Source organism: Carassius carassius, chromosome 28, assembly GCF_963082965.1.
Source record: "Carassius carassius chromosome 28, fCarCar2.1, whole genome shotgun sequence".
Classification (NCBI taxonomy): Eukaryota; Metazoa; Chordata; class Actinopteri; order Cypriniformes; family Cyprinidae; genus Carassius; species Carassius carassius.
In genome coordinates, this window is record NC_081782.1 from 671,470 (window position 1) to 691,343 (window position 19,874).

General features: G+C 39.9%; 2 protein-coding genes across 2 annotated transcripts in view; both read left to right on the top strand.

Annotated features, from left to right (window-relative positions):
* The first annotated feature begins 178 nt into the window (after window positions 1-178).
* folr (folate receptor) lies at window positions 179-11,435 on the top strand. The gene is made up of 5 exons (XM_059513749.1): window positions 179-699; window positions 1,446-1,575; window positions 2,186-2,374; window positions 2,596-2,731; window positions 10,618-11,435. Exons 1-5 carry the CDS (start codon window positions 680-682, stop codon window positions 10,881-10,883), a joined length of 741 nt encoding a protein of 246 aa, XP_059369732.1. The 5' UTR covers window positions 179-679; the 3' UTR covers window positions 10,884-11,435.
* Window positions 11,436-13,040: 1,605 nt separating this feature from the next.
* Window positions 13,041-19,874, top strand: part of inppl1a (inositol polyphosphate phosphatase-like 1a) — a 36,911-nt gene continuing 30,077 nt past the window's right edge. The window contains exon 1 of the mRNA XM_059513751.1: window positions 13,041-13,379. Within this exon, the coding sequence (XP_059369734.1) occupies window positions 13,228-13,379 (152 nt within the window). The 5' untranslated portion in view covers window positions 13,041-13,227. The remainder of the gene's footprint in view (window positions 13,380-19,874) is intronic.

Consider the following 19,874-nt stretch of genomic DNA (forward strand, 5'->3'; position numbering starts at 1 on the left):
ATTTGTTGAGAGAGACACTTATTTCAATTTCTGCTCGCACACTTCAGAACATTAATTCTGAAATTATATCTAAATGGCTTGCGATTTAATTCTTAATCTAGATTAATTCAAGGTTTATCAAATAATTCTGTTGCACCAGACTTTTAAAAAAAAAAATAAGCAGGTTTCCATTTAACCCATCATTTTGATCCTGGATTCAATTAGAATTAAAGATGAACTTGCAGCATAACCTTAAACTCAGATTTATATCTAGTTTATGGATTAACCTTAAACTTAATCGAGGTTTAAATAAAAATAAAATCCACATGCAATTAAAACATGTGACTAACAGTGAAGGTCTGACACAAACAGGTTTAAGAGAAATAAAAATCACATGGAGTTCATGACCCTCATAACTCCCAATGTCGCACAGAAACAAGCGTATAAAACCCAAATCTAATAAAAGAGTGAGGTCAAAGGAACCCTGATTGAAGATTCACTCTCTAAAGCTTGAAGGCTGTTGGTGTGGTGATAGAGGAGATCAGGTGTGTGCTGTGAGGGTTCAGGGTCCAGGTCAGCGTGAACGGCTCATTACTGTAGTTATCACTCTTCACCAGTCTTCACTAGACTTTGATCCGCTGAACCAGCGATATTCACACAGTCCTGGGAATAAAGAGCATTCTCAGATCCAGCCAGCAGAATGGACATCTCTCTTTCAGGGTAGGAAAACAAAACTTACTTTATTTCATTCTCCACACGGTGACTTCAGAACGTACCTGGTGTCTATGCTTCTGAGAAAAGCTACATTATTACAATGAAAAGTTAATAATCATAAACGATTCTGAGAAGGTTTTAGTGTTTTGTCTCAAAAAATGGTTTTGTCCATTTGAATGACTATTTATAAAATATTCAAATAGCTTCAGATCAATAGGATTCAGACAAAAACGTATAACACATTTATACTTATTTATTCATTCCACCTCAACAGTTTTATTTATTTTATTTTTTATTGTTTTATTAGCAACAGAAGATTTTAAAAATATATTTTTTTGCACCACTGATATTTTATTAGGCACAAATCAAATATTTATTTAATATTTATAGCATATTAATATATATATATATATATATATATATATATATATATATATATATATATACTCAATAAACAATAAATCAGTAGATAAATAATCCCAGACAGTTGCAAATATTTCTTTTTCATTTTACCTCAAAACTATTCTTTGTTTTATTATTATTAATAATTTATTTTAGTATATTCTAAAGCATTATTGTCTTATTTTGTTTGTTTTAGAGAGCCTCAGACACTTGGACTCGCTGTGTTCGGCTCACAGTTGTATATTGTGACTTGTGCGGTCAGAAGGCTGTGAGAACAGAACATCAGCTCTGTGACCGTGAACTAATCTTCTGTGATTTGTCTGTCTCTCGTCTCTTGTTCTTTTGCGCAGGCTGCTGTTGTTTCTGCTCTTGCTGATAGCGCTGCTGTCCTGTGTTTCTGCTGTAGACAAACTCAACATGTGTATGGATGGAAAACACCAGATAACAGAGCCCAGGCCGGAGGGACAGCTGTATCTGCAGGTACGAGACACAACACACACACACACTTTTCTCTACTGTATCAATGATCAAATAATGCAAAACAAAACATTATGAAAACATGCTCACTCTCAGTCCATCTGAGATCAGGATGAGTTTGTGTCTTCATCAGGTTTGTAGAAATGTAGCACTGCATCAGTGTCTCATCAATGGATGCTCTGCAGTGAATGGGCGCCGTCAGAATGAGAGTCTGATAAAAACATCACAATAATCCACAGCAGTCCATCAGTGAACATCTGGAGAAGACAAAAGATTAAACAAAATATGTTTTTAACTCAAATACATAGAGCCTATAATCCATAATAACACTTCCTCCAGTGAAAAAGTGTTCTGGTCTGAATCAGGAGAGAAATCTGCACAGATCAAGCAGCGTTTAAACAGCTCTAAACAAATATGTGTCTGGATTTTGATGTGAGAGACAACAGCAGATGCACTTTTTCACTGGAGGAGGTGTTATTATGGATTATGAGTTCTCATTCTGACGGCACCCATTCACTCCAGAGCATCCATTGATGAGACACTGATGCAATGCTACATTTGTCCAAACCTGATGAAGACACATCCGAATGTTTCCTGAATGTTTGTCTCTCAGTGTTCTCCGTGGAAAGATAACGCCTGCTGCATGGCGAACACAACAGAAGAAGCTCATCAGGATAATTCCTACCTGTACAACTTCAACTGGAATCACTGCGGCACGATGAGCGAGAAATGTAAGCAGCACTTCATCCAGGACACGTGTTTCTACGAGTGCTCGCCGCACCTGGGGCCCTGGATACAGCCGGTACGAGATCCTCATACAGTGCTGCTCAAAACTTAGAACCAATTAAGAATTTAATGTTTCTGATTAAATATCTTCTGCTCACCAGAGCTGTGTCTGAGCAAAAGAGACTTCTTTCAGAGCCATTCTCCTAATTATTCAAACTAGTGACTTGTAATGGATGATGTGTGTGTATACTGTTCGTAGCAGGTTTGAGCCACAGTGTTGTGTGTGTTGTGTTGAAGGCGAGCGAGTCGTGGCGTAAGGAGCGTATCCTGGACGTGCCGCTGTGTCTGGAGGACTGTACGAGCTGGTTTGAGGACTGTAAGAATGATTTCACCTGTAAAGAGAACTGGCACAAGGGCTGGGACTGGAGCACAGGTCAGTCGCCATGAGATCTCATCAATCCACTACTCTTTCTGACTCAGTTTTGATCTGTTTTACTCTTTCACGTCACTAAATATGATGCATTTCAAAGCATTTTTGCTTTTGAGAATAATTTGTGTGGTGGAGAAGTCTGGTGTTGTCTCAGAAAACCACACAAACATGATTCCTGTCTGAACTATCAGATCAGTTCTCAGCTCATTTTCACACAGATGTCTGATTTTTAAATATATATTTTTCCACTCTATTGCAAGTTAAATTATACATAAGTTAAATAATGCATTTTTTTGTCATTAAAATAGAAATTTGATTGCTTTTGTTATTTTAAAAATTGCACTAAAACTTATACATTTATAGAATTAGAAAAATATTCATTCTTATTTTGTGATAAGTTTTTTACTTCACTACATCAAAATACGCTAATACTAGGCCTTTTCTGCTAATTAGCAAAATTATTGCACATTGCCTGAACGTTCAAAATGATACAATTTGAAAATATGATACAATATTTTCATATTGTATCATTTTGAAAACATTATGGGAACGTTACTTTCCAATGTTTTCTGAACGTTCTGAAACAAGTAGCAACATTTAAAAAGTTAGATGAATGATGTATAAATAATGATAAATAATAATAAATTTCTGTGCCAATGTTTTAAAGTGAAGTGAGTGAGTGAGTGAGTGAAGTGACATTCAGCCAAGTATTGTGACCCATACTCAGAATTTGTGCTCTGCATTTAACCCATCCGAAATGCACACACACAGAGCAGTGAACACACACACACACACTGTGAGCACACACCCGGAGCAGTGGGCAGCCATTTATGCTGCGGCGCCCGGGGAGCAGTTGGGGGTTCGATGCCTTGCTCAAGGGCACCTAAGTCGTGGTATTGAGGGTGGAGAGAGAACTGTACATGCACTCCCCCCACCCACAATTCCTGCCGGCCCGGGACTCGAACTCACAACCTTTCAATTGGGAGTCCGACTCTCTAACCATTAGGCCACGACTTCCCAAGACCCTAATAAGATTCTATTAATTAAGTTAACAGTTGCATGTGCAGTTGACCAGAGAGTTGACGGTAGCCATTGACTGAAAAAATACCATGGAAGTCAATGGCTACCATCAACTGTTTACTGTTCATGTTAGATTACTAGAAGAACGTTTGCTCTGAATGTTATGAGAGCGTTTCCTGTTCGCTGGAACCATGCTTACATCTTTACATCTCTCTCTCTCTCACTCTCTCACTCTCTCTCTCTCTCTCTCTCTCTCTCTCTCTCTCTCACTCTCTCACTCTCTCTCTCTCTCTCTCACTCTCTCTCTCTCTCTCTCTCAATCTCTCTCTCTCTCACTCTCACTCTCGCTCTCTCTCTCTCTCTCTCTCTCTCTCACTCTCTCTCTCTCTCTATCTCACTCTCGCTCTCTCTCTCTCTCGCTCTCTCTCTCTCTCTCTCTCTCTCTCTCTCTCTCTATCTCACTCTCGCTCTCTCTCTCTCAATTCAATTCAATTCAATTCAATTCAAATGAGCTTTATTGGCATGACTGTGAAACAGCACAATGTTGCCAAAGCAATAAACAGTAAACAAGTTATACAGATATATAGATATGTAGATAAAAAAAAAAAAAAATAATAATAAAATAAAATAAATAAATAATAATAGTAAAAAAAAAAAAAAAAAAAAAAAAAACACCTATTCATGTCCATATTGTACATATATAATTACATAACACACAAAATAAATAAATATACAAAAAAAGTGAATACAGGGTAAATATTTACAGAGAGCATTGCTTAAGTACAGGAGTTTAGTTTTTGTCCCTCATGATGTGACAGGAGGACACATACTGCGCTGCGAGCTGGACACACTTCTCTTTCTCTCCCAAAATATAACTGAGTTTGTCAATGTCGCTTGCTTGCCTGAATTCTGGCACAATTTGAGCTATTTGGGTAAAGTAGTTGTCTCTAATGTGTTCATATTTGCTGCAGTGTGTGAGGAAGTGCAGCTCGTCCTCTACGAGTCTCTCTGTGCAGTGAGGACACAGTCGGAGCTCTCTCTCTCTCCAGCTGTGTTTGTGTCGGCCCGTCTCCACACACACACACACACACACACACACACACACACACACACTCTCTCTGTGCAGTGAGGACACAGTCGGAGCTCTCTCTCTCTCCAGCTGTGTTTGTGTCGGCCCGTCTCCACACACAGACGGTGATCACTCAGACGATACTTCGTCAGGAGCTTTCTCTTACTATAGTCTTTAATTTTGATCAAGTAAGGTGCCAATTGATAGCCAGTCTTTAATCTATAGAAGTATTTTAATTTGTTAATTTGTTCTACTTTGACCTGCCAATCATAGATGTATTCTTCCTGGGTTAGTTTTACAATTTCTTTAACTTTTGCGTGTCTTAATTGAATGGTTGAGCTGAGTTGGTGTTTTTCCACTAAATAGTGCGTGGGGTCACTCTCTGGGTGTCCTGTCCTGTACATAAGAGCGCAGTGATGGTAATCATCTGTCCGTGTGTCTGATAGATGGAACCAGAACTTGGCTGTTCTCTTCTGGATCTCTGCTAGAAGAGGGAATCTGCCCAGTTCTGCCCTGCAGCCGAGACTAGGGGCGTTTCTGTGAAGTCCCAGGATGTTCTTGCAGAACTCCAGGTGGAACATTTCAGTGGGTCTTTTATCCCACGATGTGTGGTTTAATTTAAATTTGGGGCCCCAGATCTCACAACCGTATAGAAGAATGGGATTGATGATGCTGTCGAAGATTTTTAGCCATAATTTAATAGGTGGGTTGAATTTGAACAAAGATTTTCTAATAGTGTAATAAGCCCTGCGTGCCTTATCAGTCAGATGTTTTATTGCCAGGTCAAACTGACCAGAAGCTGAGATAGTGAGACCCAAATAATTATAACACGTCACATGATTAAGAAGTGTTCCCCCGATTGTGAAACTATATTTTTTGTCAGTAAGCCGAGGTTTTTTCTGAAAGATGATAATTTTGGATTTCTCCATGTTTATTGGTAAGGCCCAGTCTCTACTGTAATCTTCTAAAAGCGAGAGGCTTTGGTGTAGCCCCTCTTCATGAGGTGACAAGAGCAGAAGATCGTCAGCGTACAGGAGACATTTGATTTCTCTGCCCTCGAGGGTCAGACCAGGACAAGGGGACTTCTCAAGTGCTGATGCCAGTTCATTAATATAGATATTAAACAGAGTCGGGCTGAGGCTACAGCCTTGACGCACTCCTTTGTTCTGACTGAAATAATCAGTACGTCTGTCGTTGATCTTGACACAGCATTTGTTCCCGTTGTATATGTCCTTTATGATGTCATATGTCTTTCCTCCTATTCCGCTCTGAATCAGTTTTAGAAAAAGTCCATTGTGCCATACCGAATCAAAGGCTTTTTTAAAATCAATGAAGCAGCCAAATATTTTTCCTTGTTTTGTTTGATGAACATATTTTTCTATGAGTGTGTGGAGTGTGTAAATGTGATTTGAAGTTCTCTGTTTTGGCATAAATCCAATTTGACAATTGTTTAAAATCTTGTGTTCTTGGATGAACTGAATTAATCTCTCATTGATGATGGAGCAGAATAGTTTTCCGAGGTTACTGCTCACTGTGATGCCTCTATAATTATTTGGGTCATACTTTTCACCTTGTTTAAAAATCGGGGTTATCACGTTCTCTTTCCAGATCTCAGGAAAGTGTCCAGATTTTAATAAGAGATTGAATAATGTTAGGATAGCAAGTCTCAGTTTGGGGCTGCTGTGTTTCAGCATTTCATTAGAAATTCCATCTAAGCCACTTGATTTCTTATTTTTGAGGGATTTCATCTTCTCTGTCAGTTCAGTTAATTCTATGGGCTTGTCTAAATGATTGAGCTGCTCTTTTCTCGTGTATTCCAGGTTATTTAGTTGGGAGGTCAGATGTTTTTGGGCGAGGGTTGGTTCGTTTAGAGAATAGAGTTTTCTGAAATGTTCAGTCCAGATGTTTGGGTCATAGATGGGAAGGTGTTTGGCCTCTTTGGATTTATCTAAATTATTCCATAAATCCCAAAAAGAATTTTGATCGATTGCTTCTTCAATTTTGTTTATTTTAATTTTTATGTGGTCAGTTTTCTTCTGTATTAATAGTGACTTGTATAGTTTGAGCATTTCTTGATATGTGGCTCGTATTTGTTGGTTTGCAGGGTCTCTGTGTTTTTTATTTGATAATGATCTTAATTCTTTTCTTAGTTTTTGACAATCTTTATCAAACCAAGCATCTTTAGCGATTTCTTTTTTACATCGGTAATTTGTTCTTTTTCTGAGGGCTTTTCTGACCACTGTAGAAAAGATTTGAGTTAACTGTTTAGTTGCTAAATTGATACTTCTCTTCTCTACACTAAATGTAGTCAGGAGAAATGAGTCTATCATGTTCTCAGCGTGGGTGCTGTGGAGCGCAGCTTCATACTGGGCAGGACTGTCTTTACTCCATATAAATTTGGGGGGGAGCGGATATAATTGAACTTTCTGTTCAGAAGATGGCAGATGATTCCCTGACCTGTTGAGACTGAGGACTATGTGACTGTGGTCTGATAATGGCAGCTGTGGCATCACTGTGAAATAGTTGATCTGACTCTGGTCTAGATCTGTGATGGCGTAATCTACTGTGCTGCTGCCCAGATGTGAGCTGTATGTACATCGGCCCAGAGAGTCACCCGTCATTCTGCCATTCACTATGTACAGGCCCAGGCTTTTGCAGAGCTGCAGGACTTGTTTTCCATGTCTGTTAATCGTGTTGTCATAATTCTGGCGTGTTTTGGTAAAACCTTTTTGCTGATGATGAAGTGAACTGTTAATATATTTGTCCCCATCAGAGCTGATGTAGTCCTGTTCCTTCCCCGTTCTGGCGTTCAGATCCCCCATTAATAGAACTGAACCTCTAGACTGGAAGTAATTGATCTCTGATTGTAGGGTTGAGAAGATGTCTTCATTATAATAAGGCGACTCATATGGGGGGATATATGTGGAACACAGGTACAGGTCCTCATCTAAACACAAAATCTCTTTTTGAATTTTTATCCAAATGTGTGTTTTTCCCTTTTTCATGGGCTGAATATACTGCCACAGATGGTGTTTAAACCAGACTATGATTCCTCCTGAATCTCTTCCGTTTCTAACATCAGGCTGTTTGATTGAGGGGATGCGCAGCTCTCTGTAGTGTGAGGGGGGGGAGGTTTGAGAGTCTAAACGACTCCATGTCTCAAGTAAAATAATTATGTCTGAACTATGTACAGCGTTAATAAAATCAGGATTGGTCCTTTTCTCTCCAAAAGCTGAAGAGAACATTCCTTGAATATTATAACTAGTTATTTTAAACGATGACATTGGGAAGTATTGCATTTACCAGAATAATGTATGAATTCATGAACAAATCATGTTTTAAAATATAAATTCATCAATTAAAAAAAAAAAAAAAAAAAAAAAAAAAAAAAAAAAAAGCAAAGAGGATATATATATATATATAAATATACACACATACACATATATATATATATATATACATATATATATATATATATATATATATATATATATATATATAAACACATCACGAGTGAATGAGTTTTACAATTGTCAAATTTGAAAGTAAACAAGTAGAAATAAGTGAAATAAAAGTAATTAAGAAGTAATGATAATTTTTAACTCCAGACACACTGTAAGTAGTTAAGCTAGTAGGTTGTCACAGATCATTTTCAGCATGTTTTTGATCTGGATCAGGTCTCTGGAGTCTGTTCTAGCTCGTCCTGCTGCTACAGCGGCGTAGCTGTCTGACTGAAGCACTCTTACCCTCTCCTCGTGATCACCGAGCGTCTTCGGAGGGGGGCGCAGGGCTGTCTCCTTGATGCTCTTAGCAAACAGTCTCATTCCCTCTCGATGGATGTGGATGTGGTCATATAGATGCTCATGGGTGATGCGCTGATGGTCAGCTATGTGGACATTTGTCATTGAAGCACAGATTCCAGCTATCTTCTCATTGATGGAGTTGATGATGTTTTGTGGCACGTCTCTGCGAGGTAGAAGGGTCGAGATGATGATTTTGGCTCTGGGGTAGATCCTGCTAGCTGTTTGCACTACGTTGGTCAGGGCTTTAGTGACATCTATGTTTCTAGCACTGAGGTCGTTTGTCCCGGTGTGGAGAATGATGTGTGACGGTGCACCGAACCCACCGTCTCGCAGCAGCCTCACAGCTGAGTGTGACGTGGGACACCAGAACTTCTTCACAGATCTCCCCGGAAACAGTCGTCTGGGGTCGAGATGATGGCCGTTGGAATCACAGAGTATAATGATGTTGTCTTGACTCTTCTGTTCTCTGCTGGTGCTCCTGAATGGTGCAGGTGGAGGACTCTGTGTACTGCTGCTGCTCTCTTTCCTCTTGAGCTTGTGAGCGGTTGCAGGAGTGAAGGAGCTCTGAGACGGTGAGCTGACACACTGCTGCTGTTGAGTGGTGTTTGTGCTGTGTGTTTGGGTGCTGACACTCTCTTGGTGTTGTCTTGTGTGGAGCTGGTTTCTGGTGTCCTCCAGCAGTCTCTCCAGTGTGTGGCTGTGTTGTTCTCTTCTCTCACCCTCCTCAGCTCTTGGTGCAGCTCTTGATTGTCCTCCTCCAGTTGTTTTACAGCAGAGCAGAGCTGCTGTATTTGTTGCACACTGTGGTGGCTGGTCAGGTTTAGCAGATGATGGAGGCTGTTGGTAGTTTCCTCTTTAAACAGACAGAAGTGCTGCTCCAGCTCAGCGATGTTATCTCTCAAAGCCTTGATCTTAGGAGACGCAGGAGTGCTGGAGTGTCTGTGTGTTTGAGGAGTTCCTGAGCTGCTGTCAGAGATGGTAACGGAGCTGGTGCTGGGCACTGTGTGGCTCTTCATTTCAGGATCTTGTTTTATCTTCTGAACCTGGTGTTTAAGGTTTCTGAAGCTCCTCTGGAATTCACTGAGGCTGGTTTCTGCTCCCTGGACCATGACTGTGCCATTATGGTAAAGATTCACAGTCAGCTTTGTGTCGTTCTCTCCTTCCAGAGTGAGTTGTCTGCCTTTGCTGATGCCTCCTTTCCTCACACATGTCATGTTTGAGCAGAGGACGGTGTGCCAGGATGATGTCTGTTCAGTGAAGAACAGCAGGTTACACAGCACTCTGCTGTTTTCTGCTCCACTGTAGTCAGATAGCAGAATCTCTGGGTTCTCCCTCAGCATAATCTCTTTCATCTTTTTCTTGTCTTTTGTAGATTTAATTTCTGCTGGATAGATTATCTCCAACTCCTCTTCATTTTTGAAAAATGCCTCTGCTTTAGTGAGGCCCATGTTGTTCTAACTGAACTAACTGTCACAGACTGTCAGCTTGGCTAACAGTTAACTGCTACAGTGACTTTATATGTCGTTTTTAGTCGATGACAATCTTTTTAAGAGGTCTTACCTTAGAAATCTTCTGCCTCTATTGTTCACAAATAAATGTCCAATTAACTAATTATGATTTGGTTCATGAAAAAATCCATTATCTGGCAAAAATGATGTTGAAATCAGGAGCTGGTATTTCTGCTGCCAACTGCCATCGTAACCGTGGTAACTCTCTGTCTCTCTCTCTCTCTCTCTCTCTCTCTCTCTCTCTCTCTCTCTCTCCCCTCTCACTCTCTGTCTCTCTCTGTCTCTCTCTCTCTCTCTCTCTCTCTCTCTCTCTCTCCCCTCTCACTCTCTGTCTCTCTCTCTCTCTCTCACTCTCTCTCTCTGTCTCTGTCTCTCTCTCTCTGTCTCTGTCTCTCTCTCACTCTCTCACTCTCTCACTCTCTCTCTCTCACTCTCTCTCACTCTCTGTCTCTCTCTGTCTCTCTCTCTCTCTCTCTCTCTCTCTCTCAGGTATTAACCGCTGTCCGCGTGACTCTCGCTGCAGCCCCTGGACGGAGATCTTCCCCAGCGCTCAGGACATGTGTGAGAAGATCTGGTCAAACTCCTACAAGTACACCACACTCACCAAAGACAGCGGCCGCTGCATGCAGATGTGGTTCACGGGTCCGAACCCCAACAGGAAGGTGGCTGAGTACTACCTGAGTGGCGGTCCGGAGACGGTTGCCATGGCAACAGGCCTGCAGGTGTTTGTGCTGCTGGGGATGCTGCTGCCCTGACCGCATCACAATCACACCTGAGAATAAACATCTAAAGACCAACGCAACAGAGGACTGTTGAGTTTTTGTGCATGTATCTAAGTCAAAGCATGACATCTAATGTTTGTTTCGTGTAGTGAACCATGTGACTTTGAGTAATATAATGTAATCTACATTGATAATCTGTTTATTGATGTAGATTTGTTAAACTACTCCGGGATGTCTGTTGATTAGAAAATAATTACTACTTATAATAATTATTCATTTTATTTGATGACATTATTTGAAAATCCTCACTTACTGACTACAGTGGTGTTCAATAAATGGGGTTCAAAATTAAAAAAATGACTAACAAATTCTTGCATGAAATCTATGAATAACTGAATATAAACATTTATATATACATTTATATATATATAAATGTTTATTGAAATAGAACTTAAAACAACAAGCAATAATTATATAAGTAAAATAAAAAAACAATTATTTATACAATTATTGCATGTTGTCTAATAAAATAAAATAATAAGATAAAACAATAATTTATGTTATTTTGCACAATTATTGCATGTCGTCTGATAAAATAATAAATGTTTCATTTTTATTTTATTTGAATTATACAAGTATTGCATGTGTAATGGAATAAAATATATAATAAAATATTTTAAATAGCAATTATTTGTAAAAAATAAAGTAAAAATAATTAATTTTTATTTTATTTTATTAACCAACATGCAAAAAAAAATTGCAAAACAAGGCGGCGCAAGAGAACCAGTGCATGTGTTCTGTCAGTGAACCGACAGGTGGCGCTGCGACACAGGAGTTTTAGGAGCGACAGTCCAGAGATGGTCAAACCACAGAGGTTATTGTTCATTTAATAATTCTGATGGAGAAGATGTGAATATTTGCCAGTTCTCAGAACACAATCTAGTTGTGGTTCTTTTGGGGGCAGCTGTGGCCTAATGGTTAGAGAGTTGGACTCCCTCCTAAACCTCCTGTGTGGCTTGTAATCTGAAGGTCTCAGATTTGAGTCTCGGTGCTGGCAGGAGTTGTAGGTGGGGGGGAGTGAATGAACAGTGCTCTCTTTCTCCCTAAATACGCATGATGCCCTTGAGCAAAGCACTGAACCCCCAGTTGCTCCCCGGGCGCTGGATCTATAGCTGCCCACTGCTCCAGGTGTGTGTTCATGGTGTGTGTGTGCACTTGGATGGGTTAAACCCAGAGCACCAATTCCAAGTACAGGTTACCATACTTGGCAAATGTCATGACTTTCACTTGCTCTCTCTTATAGACATCTGATACAAAATCTAAACCACAAATCTCTCTCCTCCGCACCCAGCTGTAAATAAAGAGATGACACTTACCTGTCTGTCTCCTCGAGGACTCCTCGTCTAGTGTGACACCATTATGATCTTTATAATTACATTCAATAAGCCTATAATTCACCAAACATCACGCTATCAACACAACAACAACATTAAACAGCTGAAACCAGGAAATCTGACTAAAAATAAATAAAATGAAATAGTTATTTTATTGTGCTGTCTAATCAAATAATATATAAGATACATTATCAAAAAGGTAAAACTCATAGTTAAATTAATAGAACAGTTATCACTAATAGATATAGATATATACATAGGATCTTTGTATACAGGTAAACATCCTCTGTTTTGAAAACATTCTCTTGATGTGAACATTAAGGGAATGTTACTTTGTATCATTTTGAAAACATTGTGGGAACATTACTTTTGAATGTTCTCTGAACGTTCTGAAACAAGGAGCAACATTTAAAGAAACGTTAGATAATGCCCAACTACAATGTTTCAGAAATAAAACTTTCCATGAGTGATGGAAGTAAAAAAAAAAACTACTATAGAGGTCAAAATAGAACTTTAATAAAATATAAAAGTAAATAAATAAATTGTATTATTTACAGATAAAAAAATTAGCTTTAGAAAGTCACCTATGCCTTTATTAATACAGTTGTCTGATTGATTTCATTCAGAAATCACACAAAATAAAATAAAGCAGTATAACGATAAAACCATGGTTTATTTGTGTAAGGGTTGTGATGTTCACACATTTTTTGCTTAAGAAATGATAGAGGCTGTTGTTTTGAGCATCTGGGATGGTGCAAAACTGTACGCCTCTGGAGAGTCCCTACAAGGTAAGCTGACCAGACTGTGTGTGTGTGTGTGTGTGCGCGCCCCTGCTGTCGGATGTGTGTTTTCTCTCATGGAGGATTTTCAGGAACTCGCAGGGGAGCAGGAGAAACTCTGAAGCGCGACGCGCGCGGCCCGCGGCTCCTGTGCGGCGTTTGCAGCGGATCCGGAGCGTGTTTCCGTGGAGTTAGGGTTCAGCGATGGCCGGCGCGTCTCCCGCTCCGCCGCTCTGGTATCACCGGGATCTGAGTCGCGCCGCGGCGGAGGAGTTGCTCGCTCGCGCCGCGCGGGACGGGAGTTTCCTGGTGCGGGACAGCGAGAGCGTCAGCGGCGCGTATGCGCTATGCGTGCTGTAAGAACCCTGCTTTATACACATATCACATTATATTTCCAGAACGCGTCAGTTTTAGTGCAACAGAAGTGTGTTTGTGAAATTTCTTTCTTTCTTTCGCACACTGCTTTACTCTGAATGCGAGCGACGCGTGTGTAGCAGGAGCGTTGCGTTCGCGTCGCGTTGAGCAAAACAAGCGGTTTGTGTAGTTTGAGCAACAGATTGTTTGATAAAGTAACAGTACATCTATACAAGACTTTGGAAGATGCTGTTTGGGGAACGTTTGAGCGCGCGATGTCATTCTTCTCTAGCTAAATCAAGGCGTGCTGCTGATTTGTGTTGTTCAGTTTTGCTGCAGCTAAAAAAGCAGAACGCGAGGAGGGTTTATTATGTGCAGTAAAGTTCACTTCAGAGTGTTCGAGTTTAAAATCCAAACACTTGGAGATGGCCACGCAGAGACCACGTGACCAGTGTGACCTCCAGCTCAGCATGCATTAAAATAACCAGGACAGTGCCATGCTATTCTGTGAGAAGAACCAACACATGGATGAAATAGTTCTGCAGGCCTAGATAAGGGAATACAATTTCCATTATAGATTTAGATTTGACTTCTGCTCTGTTCTGAATCCTTGCGTTGCTAGAAATATGGAGAAAAACTCGTTTTTTTGCTTTCAAAAAACATTTGCTTTCAGAATTTAAAAAAAATCTATTTTGAGTTGGATCTTCTTGATGCTGATTCATTTTGATTATGCAAATATGTTTGTCATTTTCAGTTTCTAAACCAAAGAAAATCTGCAGTAATCACAGGTGCCTGTGAAATCACCACTGACAAAAGACTATCATTTCAGTAAACAGATCGTACGAAAACATGATGACGTTGTACGAATTATGCAAATTGGACCAAAGTTCTGAGAACAGTTTCTGTTAGCTAAAAACATTCTTGCAAGTTCTTGCAAGGTTCTCTCAAAGTTATGAACTAACGTTCTCCTGACAACATTTATAGAACTTATCCGTATTCCGTTCAGAGTTATCCGTCTTTAATAATGTTCTCAAAATGTTATTTCTACATTCTTAATCGAAATGTTTTCGTCTAAATGTTTTAAATGTTGCTACTTATTTCAGAACACACAGAGAACACTCAAAAGTAACGTTCCCATAATGTTTGCTAAAAATAAAAAAACGCTAAAAATAAATACAAAAAGTTTTGAATATTAGGAGGAGATTTGGAAATAGTGTAATAATAACTTAATGGGAACTTTAGGAAAGCATTCTTGTAACAGGATTACTATGGTACTCTCTGTGTGTGTGTGTGTTTTGTGGTCACCTGTGTATGTTTCCATCAGAACACACCACACACACCACATGCACAGTCTTTAATGTTCTTTAATGCTTTCTGTAAGCACACTAAGGTCAGTGTTCACTTCTGAGTTACTGTATTATTCTTTTGTGCTGAACCAACTTCCTCATCTTTGATTTCTTCAGGTCTGTGTTTTGATTTCTCGTGAATCTCAGGTCTCAAGCTTGAATCTCATGGAATGGTTAGGTCATATTTCTCTAATCAAAAGAAATAAGTAATTTGATTTGATTTTTCAAAGCGACTGAAGCCTGTGTGTATTGGATGTGTTTTTGACTGAATGATTCCAGCTGAACAGATTCTGGCAAGGTTCTGAACGAAGTGAAGCTGTTAGTAACGTTAATATAACCTTTATTCAGACTGATCTGTTTGATAGTAATGTTCTCAAAACATTAGCAGAAACATTTTAGTGTGTGTGATTTGTGTTTATCTGTGCTCCTCCTGATTGTTTGTGTGTGCGCGTGTGTGTATGTGAGTGTAATTGAGTTAGTGTGTGTGTGTGTGTGTGTGTAAGTGAGTTAGTGTGTGTGTGTGTGTGTGTGTGTCTGTGTAAGTGAGCTAGTGTGTGTGTGTGTGTGTGTGTGTGTGAGTGTAAGTGAGTTAGTGTGTGTGTGTGTGTGTGTGTGTGTGTGAGTGTAAGTGAGTTAGTGTGTGTGTGTGTGTGTCTGTGTAAGTGAGCTAGTGTGTGTGTGTGTGTGAGTGTAAGTGAGCTAGTGTGTGTGTGTGTGTGTGTGTGTGTGTGTGAGTGTAAGTGAGTTAGTGTGTGTGTGTGTCTGTTTGTGTAAGTGAGCTAGTGTGTGTGTGTGTGTGTGTGTGTGTGTGTTTGTGAGTGTGTGTGTGTGTGTGTGTGAGTGTAAGTGAGTTAGTGTGTGTGTGTGTGTGTCTGTGTAAGTGAGCTAGTGTGTGTGCGTGTGTGTGTGTGTGTGTGTGAGTGTAAGTGAGTTAGTGTGTGTGTGTGTGTGTCTGTTTGTGTAAGTGAGCTAGTGTGTGTGTGTGTGTGTGTGTGTGTGAGTTTGTGTGTCTGTGTAAGTGAGCTTGTGTGTTTATGTGAGTTTGTGTGTGTCTGTGAGTGTGTGTGTGTGTGTGTGTGTGTGTGTGTGAGTGAGTTAGTGTGTGTCTGTGAGTGTGTGTGTGTGTGTGTGTGTGTGTGTGAGTGAGTTAGTGTGTGTGAGTGTGTGTCTGTGAGTGTGTGTGTGTGTGTGTGTGTGTGTGAGTGAGTTAGTGTGTGTGAGTGTGTGTCTGTGAGTGTGTGTGTGTGTGTGTGTGTGAGTGAGTTAGTGTGTGTGAGTGTGTGTCTGTGAGTGTGTGTGTGTGTGTGTGTGTGTGTGAGTGAGTTAGTGTGTGTGAGTTTGTGTCTGTGAGTGTGTGTGTGTGTGTGAGTGAGTTATTGTGTGTCTGTGAGTGTGTGTCTGTGAGTGTGTGTGTGTGTGTGTGTGTGTGAGTGAGTTAGTGTGTGTGAGTGTGTGTCTGTTAGTGTGTGTGTGTGTGAGTGAGTGAGTTAGTGTGTGTGTGTGTGTGTGTGTGTGTGTGAGTTAGTGTGTGTGTGTGTGTGAGTGAGTTAGTGTGTGTGTGTGTGTGTGTGTGTGAGTGAGTTAGTGTGTGTGAGTGTGTGTCTGTGAGTGTGTGTGTGAGTGTGTGTGTGAGTGTGTGTGTGTTAGTGTGTGTGAGTGAGTTAGTGTGTGTGAGTGTGTGTGTGTGTGTGTGTGTGTTAGTGTGTGTGTGTGAGTGAGTTAGTGTGTGTGTGTGTTGCTGGTGCTCGTCTGAAGTGTTTGGACATGCAAGTGTTTAGTTGGAGCAGTTTTTACAGCAGTGAACATGTCACAACACGCTCACATTTCTGAGCGACGGCGCTGTTGGCATGAACCGCTCAGTACAGACATGGGGAGTTCCTACCAACACACTTGTGCTTGTGTGTGTGTGTGGACTGGTGAACAGATTAACTATTTTCAGTAGTTGCTGTGCCAGCTGTGAAAAACAGAGCATGTGTGTCTGAGCTTCTTTGTTTTTGCCAAACTCTCCTAGAGGAACCAAACACGTGTTTCTCTGAGTTTTACATGTTCTGAAGGAAATCTGAGTAGAGTTTGAGCATGCAAAACATGCTGGGGGAAATGATGCATCTGATCCCTCAAAACAACAGCATCGCAGCTCTACTCAACAGCACACATGATTTAAGGAATCATTGATGACTGGAGCACAAACATTGCGCTTACACTAAACTTTCACAGTAAAGTGCGAAGTGTCCATGTGATTCATCAGAGTTTTGACAGGACAGAAGGGTGCTATATTGACACAGTATTGTTTTTAATTATTTTGTGTTTGTTTGTGGAAAACTTGTTTCTCATCAGATTTGATCTGCATGCAAACATTGATGATGTGGAACAATAATCTTGGTCCAGTATTATCTACTATTATAGTTTTAAAGAATATTTTAAATGAGTTTTTATAGCATTTTACTCTTTTTTTCTACTTTAGTTAAAAGTTTAGTAATGTAGTCACGTTTTGGCCATTATTCGTTTTAGTTTTTGAAATGCCTATATAGTTTTTATTCCTTTGTATTTCAGTTTTAGTTTCTTTTTGGACATCAAGTTTTACCTTTGCAACTAGATACATTTAAATGATTTAATTTTATTTATTTAATAATAATTTTCACAATTTTTTTTTTGGTTTAATTATGTTTTGCACAAACAGCTCACAATCCCATATTCTTCAGAAAGCTGTAAATCTGGTTGAACTTTTCTCTCTGTGTTGTCAGTAAATGGTTTCTTTTCTGCATTCTTTGCTGAAGTGTTTGGTGTTTCTGGTCAAATGCACGAGTGTAAAAATAGCTGGAGGATTCATGCAAGAATGCGGAGAAGTTTCTGTGCATTCCAAACGAGTCTTCAGCATCTTGAGTTTTGGCATCGAGTGCCGTTTTCCATCTTTAGGGTTTGTGAGTCATAAAATTTCTTCCTCATGCATCTAAGGTTCATTAGAGGACACGTTTCACAGATGTGCGGAAGAAAGTCAATCCCATATTAAACCTTAAAATTAAAATAAAAATATAACAAGCGCAATTATTTTCATGACATTAAACAAATTGACAAATTGAATCCAGTGTTTCTACGTGTGTGTGTGTGTGTGTTTGAGACAGGTGTGTGTCCTGTGAGTTCATGTTTGCATGAGCAGGAACGTGATGTGGACGTGGGTGTGTTTGACCACATTGAGGTCCGTCGGTGCTGAACATATTTGAATAAGTTAATGTTCATGTGTTAGAAAAGGTCAGTGTGTTAAAGGAATAGTTCACACAAAAATGAAAATGTGCTGAAAAGTTTGTATCTTTTTGTTTGTATCCATTGATGAGACACTGATGCAATGCTACATTTCTACAAATCTGATGAAGAAATGCATCTAGTATTACCAAAAGGTTGATCTTCTCCAACACAGCCTTGTGTGTGTGTGTGTGTGTGTGTGAGATGAGATGAGATGAGATGAGATCGTCAGGCTTTCACCAGCTCAAACTGAATTTATCCAGGAAGTTGCCAGGCTTTTTCTGACTGTGGTCAAACACACACACTTGCGTTTGCTGTGTTTCCTCCTCCTGTTTTCTGTGGGTGTGTGTCCTGTATCTGTCTATTCATCTCATCTGTCAGTGTGTCTGTAAAAGCCTGCATTCAGATTGCCAAGATCCTGCTACTGCTGCTGCTAGAAAAGGGAAGCGTTTGTCTTTGTGCTGATGTGTGAGACAGTCTGGACTCGTGATTCACTAGTCAAACTTATTCTCAAATACACACTGACTCAGCACAGCTTTACAGTTAAGGTTTATAATATCTCAAAATCTTCATGCTTTGTAATCACATCTAGCAGATTAGACTTGTGCAATAATGTAGTTTACATTTCACAAGTCAAGTTAAGTCACCTTTATTTATATAGCGCTTTTTAGGCTGCATTAAGTAGTCAGATTGTGCAGAAGAATCATCTGTTTCCTGTGGTCTTGTCCTGGTGCTCCTCTGAGACAAGGTCTTTACAGGGGATCTGTATCTGGGGCTCTAGTTGTCCTGGTCTCCGCTGTCTTTCAGGGATGTAGAGGTCCTTTCTAGGTGCTGATCCAGCATCTGGTCTGGATACGTACTGGATCCGGGTGACTGCTGTGACCCTCTGATCTGGACACAGACTGGATCTGGTGGCCACGGTGACCTCGGAACAAGAGAGAAACAGACAAATATTAGCGTAGATGCCATTCTTCTAATGATGTAGCAAGTACATAGGCTGTTATGGGAAGTGTTTCCGGTTCCGGTTTACCTAATTAATGCAGCCTAAAAATCCTTTAACGGATTTGGATAATAAAAGCATATTAGTATGTTATGTGTATGCCAGGTTAAAGAGATGGGTCTTTAATCTAGATTTAAACTGCAAGAGTGTGTCTGCCTCCCGAACAATGTTAGGTAGGTTATTCCAGAGTTTAGGAGCCAAATAGGAGAAGGATCTGCCGCCCGCAGTTGATTTTGATATTCTAGGTATTATCAAATTGCCTGAGTTTTGAGAACGTAGCGGACGTAGAGGATTATAATGTAAAAGGAGCTCATTCAAATACTGAGGTGCTAAACCATTCAGGGCTTTATAAGTAATAAGCAATATTTTAAAATCTATACGATGCTTGATAGGGAGCCAGTGCAGTGTTGACAGGACCGGGCTAATATGGTCATACTTCCTGGTTCTAGTAAGAACTCTTGCTGCTGCATTTTGGACTAGCTGTAGTTTGTTTACTAAGCGTGCAGAACAACCACCCAATAAAGCATTACAATAATCTAACCTTGAGGTCATAAATGCATGGATTAACATTTCTGCATTTGACATTGAGAGCATAGGCCGTAATTTAGATATATTTTTGAGATGGAAAAATGCAGTTTTACAAATGCTAGAAACGTGGCTTTCTAAGGAAAGATTGCGATCAAATAGCACACCTGGGTTCCTAACTGATGACGAAGAATTGACAGAGCAACCATCAAGTCTTAGACAGTGTTCTAGGTTATTACAAGCAGAGTTTTTAGGTCCTATAATTAACACCTCTGTTTTTTCAGAATTTAGCAGTAAGAAATTACTCGTCATCCAGTTTTTTATATCGACTTTGTGTTACGTTAGTTTTTCAAATTGGTGTGTTTCACCAGGCTGCGAAGAAATATAGA

Bases quoted from the DNA above. Each gene is read 5' to 3' on its own strand.
- folr (XM_059513749.1), top strand. From the start codon at position 680: ATGGACATCTCTCTTTCAGG. The intron at 700-1,445 runs GTAGGAAAACAA...TCTTTTGCGCAG, and splicing joins ATGGACATCTCTCTTTCAGG to GCTGCTGTTGTTTCTGCTCT. The intron at 2,732-10,617 runs GTCAGTCGCCAT...TCTCTCTCTCAG, and splicing joins GGGCTGGGACTGGAGCACAG to GTATTAACCGCTGTCCGCGT.